The sequence below is a fragment of the Macadamia integrifolia genome, unplaced genomic scaffold, assembly GCF_013358625.1.
Source record: "Macadamia integrifolia cultivar HAES 741 unplaced genomic scaffold, SCU_Mint_v3 scaffold2093, whole genome shotgun sequence".
Lineage (NCBI taxonomy): Eukaryota > Viridiplantae > Streptophyta > Magnoliopsida > Proteales > Proteaceae > Macadamia > Macadamia integrifolia.
This window is the reverse complement of record NW_024868507.1, coordinates 89,067-95,863: the sequence shown is the minus strand read 5'-3', so window position 1 is coordinate 95,863 and position 6,797 is coordinate 89,067. Positions and strand designations below refer to the sequence as shown.

The 6,797-nt window shown below is 36.0% G+C and overlaps 1 protein-coding gene across 1 annotated transcript; it reads right to left on the bottom strand.

Annotated features, from left to right (window-relative positions):
* Positions 1-4,976: 4,976 nt before the first annotated feature.
* On the bottom strand, positions 4,977-6,443 carry LOC122065689 (disease resistance protein RUN1-like). Its single transcript, XM_042629532.1, has 3 exons — positions 5,514-6,443; positions 5,265-5,390; positions 4,977-5,159 (listed from the first exon to the last, which is right to left on the bottom strand). The coding sequence occupies exons 1-3, from the start codon at positions 6,441-6,443 to the stop codon at positions 4,977-4,979; spliced, it is 1,239 nt and encodes a 412-aa protein (XP_042485466.1).
* Between the last annotated feature and the right edge of the window lie 354 nt (positions 6,444-6,797).

The following is a 6,797-nucleotide window of genomic DNA, read 5'->3' as shown; positions in this document are numbered from 1 at the left end:
TTTTTTTTTTTTTTTTTACATCTAATATTTATTAAGTTTAATCATGTCTATCATAACCAATGTTGATAGATGACCCATCAACCACTTTCTATCATAGTAAATAATAGCATATATTTGTCAAAATAATAATAATAATAGCATGTGGATAATCATTTAAAAAATTAAAATATTATCATTTATTTTATTTTATCAAATAAGAAAACCAACAACAACCCCTACTGATGCGGATACTTATTCTGAAACCAGAATTAGAACGCATATAGGTCCATTTAGAGATTCAATCATGATAATTAATGATAGATTTGTAATTAAGGTAAGATTTTAAATTGGGTGGTAAAATTATAATTAAGTAGACTTAATAGGCTAATGGATAGGAATAAGAGGGTGGACATATAAGGTTCTTGATTAATAAATTTAGGACAAGCTTGAAATAAAGTTAAATAGAGGGTATAAGGTAATAAAGGAGAGAGGGAGCTGCAATATGAAAAGAGTGATTAGAATTAATAAAATAAGAAAGGGAGATGCGTGTCATCCGCATTTTTCTCAAAATCGAGAAACCTATGGAAAGGGAGAAGTATCGTTTTGACTTTTGAGTTCAAGTTTTTTTTCCCCAAACTAAACATATTAATAAGAATAAAACGTATTATACACGTTAAATACATGCACCTATAGAATATGAGTGTAATACATATTTTTTGGATTGATTATGCCAAATTACGACTTTTTGATTGAAACATCGGATACGGCAAAAGTCTACCTATTATACGTGAATTTACTAACTATGATCCAAGATTACATCATTCCCTTTAGGTTGAAAAAGAATTTGTCCTCGAATTCTTGTTCTTATGATAGATGCTCATCCTCCACTATGATCAAAAGGGAAGTAACCAACATCTCTGGTCATATATTTGATTGTGAGTAGAAGGTTCGGCATTATAACTTCAAAATCGATGATGATCACCTTGTCGCTAGACACATTGAAATATGATCATGATATTCACGGCTTGAAGAAGTTGAATTTGAGATAAATACAAGTGTATCCAAGTTGAGTGCCGCTACTATGCCGTGATGCAGGTAGAACTTTGATTGCAAATCTGTTGCAAAATCTAGTTCAAACCTTTAAAACTGCAGTGTTCTTTGACCTCTTCATCCGGGTACTCAATGAATATTGGAGGTTTGCTAAAATCAATCTATGTTATGAATCGATCATTTGCAAGTCCCTCTGTTGATCGTTACAACTGAAGTTGTGTGACTATCTCTAGGTCTAGGTGCCATAATAATTCTCCAGTAGGCTCTAATACCACTTGATACAACCTCAGAAGCATGGAACCAAATATCGTGCTCTTCAAGGAACGATAGTGGATAGGGTCTGCTCTGCCGGTACAATACAAGCTCTTCTAGACTTGTCCTCAAGCTCTTTAAGGCTTAGAAAGGGTGAAATAACCAATACTTTAATAAAATGGAAAACCTCCAAATTCAATTCAATAATTCAACTCCTTACATTATTCTCCCATTACATATTTATAAGAAAATAAAAATAAAAATTAAACCATAATAAATCTCAACCATCTAATCTAATTAAGTTTCTACGATTGAGATTGCATAGATTTAATAAACTTAATCAAGGAAACCTTTACTAAGGTAAGCTCCTTGCTACAATATAACTTTACCTTATTAAATTACTTAATTGAAAATTGTTAAAATGAAATTTTCCAACTAGGGAAAATCCAAAATAGGTAGGAGATTGTTGTCCAATATCTTTGTTTCCAAATTTGCTACATATCCAGCTTGGGGAATCTCTCTACCTTGCTCCTCAAGACATACCAAACTTAAACCAAGAAAGTTCTAGAAACCCAAAAGCTGATGCTCTTGTTGATCGATTGGTTGGGTCTTCTAAGTGCATAATGGGTCACCTTAAGATCCAGGATTGCATCACTCACTCAGGCCTCAAATTATTCTCAATAAGGAGAGTGACTTCATAACCGAAGGTAATGCATTAGATGCACGATTTTTCTCCCCAAGTTACTTAGAGACCATCTCAATGAACACACTTCCTATCGAAATATATATTCATCTTGTTGTGAACTATGCCAAAGCCTACCCAATCAATCATCGAATGTGTAGATTTACTCATCTAGTAATTGGTTGAGCATGTAAATTAATATTTTTCCTCCAAAAATATGGTTCACTTAGGGGTTGATTGTGCCAAAATCTACCTAATCAAATGTGTAAGTATCAGTTTTAGGACATTCCTTAACAACCTAGCCTTATACCAACTAAATGGGGTCAGCTAAATGGATCTTTGCCCTCTAATCAGCTTTATTCGACATCATACTTGATACAATGTCTAAGCTATGCATGTATTTCCTCACCACTTCTCCTAAGGTCATTTTAGGTTTGCCCCTAACTTTTTTAGATCCTTTAATCTGAATCAAATCACTCCTCCATACTGGAGCATCCTAAAGCTTCCATTTAATATGACCATACCACCTCAAATGACTTTCTCATAGCTTATCAAGTATCGGAGCTACTCACAAACCACCTCTAATATGATTAGTCCTTATTTTGTCCTTCCTAGTTTTACCATTCATCCATCTCAACATCTTTGTTTCTATCATACTGAGTTATCTACATGATGCTTCTTACCTATCCAACATTCCATATCATACACTGTAGCCAATGGTATGACTGTCCTATAAAATTTTCCTTTAAGTTTTAAAGGAATACGTTGACCAGACAACAACATATTCCTTCAAAAACTTATTAACATATGCATTTCTTTCTTCACAATTGAAAAAGATGTGTTTGATATTCACAACTCTCCAGCTGGACCAATTTTCTAACACGAGACACCCTAGTTTGGACAAGTTAATCAGCGGACTTATAAGTTCCTGCTTGCATGTCAGGGATGTGGATAAACTGACAGTATATTATCCTTTGGGTTAGGTCAGTGTTACCTTCATTCTACACCCTACTACTGCCTATATAGTGGGAACAAAAACTTGCAACCACCAAGATATAATAATAACCAAGGGCAGGATTATGCATCTAAGTTGACTCCGTGTCAAATAGCACCATGCTTGTTCTCATGAAAATATAGTCGCTTCAATACAAAGCATAAATAAGTACCCAGTGCACGAGGCTCCCGCTACTGCAGGGTCTGTGAGGGGCAAATGTATGCTAACTTACCCCTTGCTTTGCAGGAAAGGCTATTTCCAAGTATATAACAAAATATACATAACAGATGGAAACTTCACTTGAGGAGACAATTTGAGCAATGCAAGTTGTAACAACTGCTAACGGTGACAAAATAGAACCCAGAGCATTGAGCTGGAAACCAGTCACAGTGGCAACACCAACACCCAAGAGGAAAAAAAAAAGAAAGAAAAACCAATACAAAACTCGTTTTTGTCTTGAGATCTGAAATGGTGCAATCAAACTCCATTCCTTAGCAGGCAATTGTCCAAAGGTGCTTGAGCAGCTTACATTACAGATTTTTATTCAAACCCAAGTTTGCATTCCATCTCTAAGGCATTTCCAGAATAAGATTATGACTTTGAGATATGTAGGGCAGTAGAACCAAATTCAAACTTTCCCTGCATTTCACTCTTTGGACCTAGGCTTATGGTTAAAAAAAAGAAAAAAAAAAATCAAATCTTTCTTTATACATGGGAGGAGAGAGAGCATGCGCCCCGGAGAGAGTTCCTTTTCCCATATTTTAAGGTAGTTATAACAAGGATTAAGAACTTGGAATCACTAATTGTTATGGAGTTTATTAGACTAGGCCTTGACTCAGTCGAAATCGGTCAGAGTTGGTTTAACAAACAAAAATACATTGAATACCACATCATGTTCATATCATTAACATTTGAACTTGGCCTTGACCAAGGTTTTTGGTTCTGGGACCTGTAACAGTGCACTTTTGCTAGTTTTCCTTCATTTGTTGAAGGGTGAGAATCTCTCATATAAAGAACTATAAGTCATGAACTATTGTTATAGAACTTTTCTATTGTTTTAGAACTTACTCTCTGCTTCTTAAGAGGAAAACTGAGATCCTTAATCACCATCATAATATGAGGATTTTCATCATCAAGAAACGAAGATGCTCATTGTCAGATTCAGAGAAAACCATTTGCAACTCTGCTTCATCTTCCAACATTGTTGTTGTAGGACCAACTGAAGAAATCTACAACCATTTGGCCATTTGCACCATCATCACATGTTACAGCTCAGCTATGGAGAAGAGAAGAATCTGAGAACAAGAGTTTGAAGATCAAACTGAAAATTTTATTGAAGAAAGTAGAGAATAAAAGATAATTCTGACTTCAAGTATCAGAGAACTCCATGGGAACAGGGTTGAGAAAGTGAGAGAAGATAACAAAGCATAGAGAGAGAGAGAGAGAGAGAGAGAGAGAGAGAGAGAGAGAGATCTTTTTTACCCTTTTCCTGTAAGGCTCCTCCTATGTAATCTCTCAACATGCTCACAAACCCACTTCCCACAACAGAATTGTAGCTAACAGAATCATAACAGACTCAAGAATTTCGATTTTTGGGATGTATCATGATCAGCCAATAAGAAGGGTTTCAATTTATTCAAATGAACGATTTGAAGACCAATTGATTCTAACAACTGATTGCAGAGTTGATCATTCGGACGTTTCAATTTTATAGATGTGGATCTCGGACCTATGAATGGGGATATTCCCGAAACTCACAAAGAAAAAGGGAAGTGACTTAGACAAATCTTCTTTGTCGATAACCTTGGACCAATCAATCGAATATTGATTAATACGTCAACTTGTTGCTTAGTTAACAGATTTTTTTTATCTCTTTTGTTGATCTCTTCTTGGTCCTTTCACTCCTTCTAGGTGCCACATCAGATACAAGTCTTACTTGACTCCCCTGCTTGCAATAACACCACCCCTCTTCTTCAGTATAAAGGGGGGATCTCCAATATCAAAAAGGGACGTTGACCATCAGAAGAAATCTGCTACCATCCTCTGGTCAGTTTCTGTATTTTCCGGCAAGAGCTTCCAGAATTTGACATCACAATCGCGTCCCTGTACACTTATTTCCTCAATAGCATCTATTCCTTTCAATGGAAACCCAAACCAGTCAAACCCTTTGAAGTGGTGAATGTAGATTATATCTTTCCCAGTCTTCAATTCAATATTCTCAACTTCAATTTTAATTTCAAAATGACACCAGGTCCTTCTATCTTTTCGATGTATTGTAGCTTCAAGCTAAATGAATTAGTCTTGCACATTCCGTCGTCTGCCTTGTTCATTGATGTCCAATTCAAACACAAGGCATAGAATTAAGCCCTTGTATATCCCATCATTCAAATTCAAAGAATAACTTCCAGAAAACAGATCCACTAAAAGTTTACCCTGTAAAAGTAAGAGGAAAAGGAAATGACAAGGCCTATTAATCATCAATTTAAGAAACTAATTGAAAGTTAATTTCTAAATTAAAACTCCAAGAGATTGGGACAATAAGAAAAAAAAAATGACCTGGCCAAGCCTCTTCCTTGGAGTATCTGTTATGGTCTTACAGTGATACATGCCAAACTTTTCCAAGGATTCAGTTCCCTCAAGGCCTCGAATCTCCTCCAGCTTGTCACAATCAGAAAGGAACAACTCCCTCAAATTTTTTAGAACCGAAAAATCTGGAAGTTTCTGTAGTGAAAAACAACTCTTAATCTTCAATGAGGTTAAAGTCGAGGAAAGCTCTGGGAGTGTCTCAATGGTGTCACAGTCATACAGGGAAAACTCTTCCAAGGATATTGTTGCCTCAAGGCCTCGAATCTCCTCCAACTTGTCACGGTCAGAAAGGACCAAGTCCCTCAAATTTTTTAGACCTGAAAAATATGGAAGTTTCTGTAGTGAAAAACAACTCTCAATCTTCAGTGAGGTTAAAGTCAAGGGAACCTCTGGGAGAGTCTCAATGGTGTCGCAGTCATACAGGGAAAACTCAACCAAGGATTTTGTTGCCTCAAGGCCTTGAATCTCCTCCAACATTTTGCAATTACTTAGGTTTAATTCCCTCAAATTCTTTAGGCTTGACAAACTTGGAAGTTTCTGTAATGAAATGCAACTTTCAACCTTCAAGTGAGTTAAAGTCGAGGGAAGCTTTGACAACTTTCTTAGTGACACACAACCATTGAGAATAAGCTTTCCAAGAGAACTCAACCTCCGAATTCTTTCAGGGAGTTCTTCAATTTGTGTCCTATGCAAATCAAGATCAACCAAAGATTTTAGATCACCAATTGACTTAGGCAAATTTTCTAACGAAGAGCCTGGACCAAGAATTAGATATTTGAGAGAACTCAGCCTACAAATGCTGTCTGGGAGTTCTTCAATTTGTGTCCCATATAAGTCGAGCATAACTAGAGATTTTAGATCACCAATGGATTCGTGTAAGTTGATCATCTTTTCACACATTCGGAAAGACTACGTCTCTAAGTTAGGAAACCATGAAAACTCAGGGGATTCTGATAGATTATTACAACCCAAAAGAGAAAGATATCTCAGCTTATGGAACTGCTGTCCAACAAAGAAATGAATATAAGATACTGCTATCCATAATACGTGATAACAAGATAAGAATAAAGAAAAGAACAAATATTATACCTGATTTTCATTCTGAGGCTTGTTTGTCCAAGCTTGTCCAATCTGGCTCTTTGATAAATCCATATGGACTAGTTTCTTGTGATAAAAAGTGGCTGGTAAAACTTCCAGTGGGCATTCCTTCCAACTGAACATTATTAAACTAGAAGGAAGATGTGGGGAAAGTCT

Bases quoted from the DNA above. Each gene is read 5' to 3' on its own strand.
- LOC122065689 (XM_042629532.1), bottom strand. From the start codon at position 6,443: ATGTGTGAAAAGATGATCAACTTACACGAATCCATTGGTGATCTAAAA. The intron at 5,391-5,513 runs GTCATTTTTTTT...TTACTTTTACAG, and splicing joins CAAGGAAGAGGCTTGGCCAG to GGTAAACTTTTAGTGGATCT. The intron at 5,160-5,264 runs GTGCAAGACTAA...ATTGAATTGAAG, and splicing joins AACAAGGCAGACGACGGAAT to ACTGGGAAAGATATAATCTA.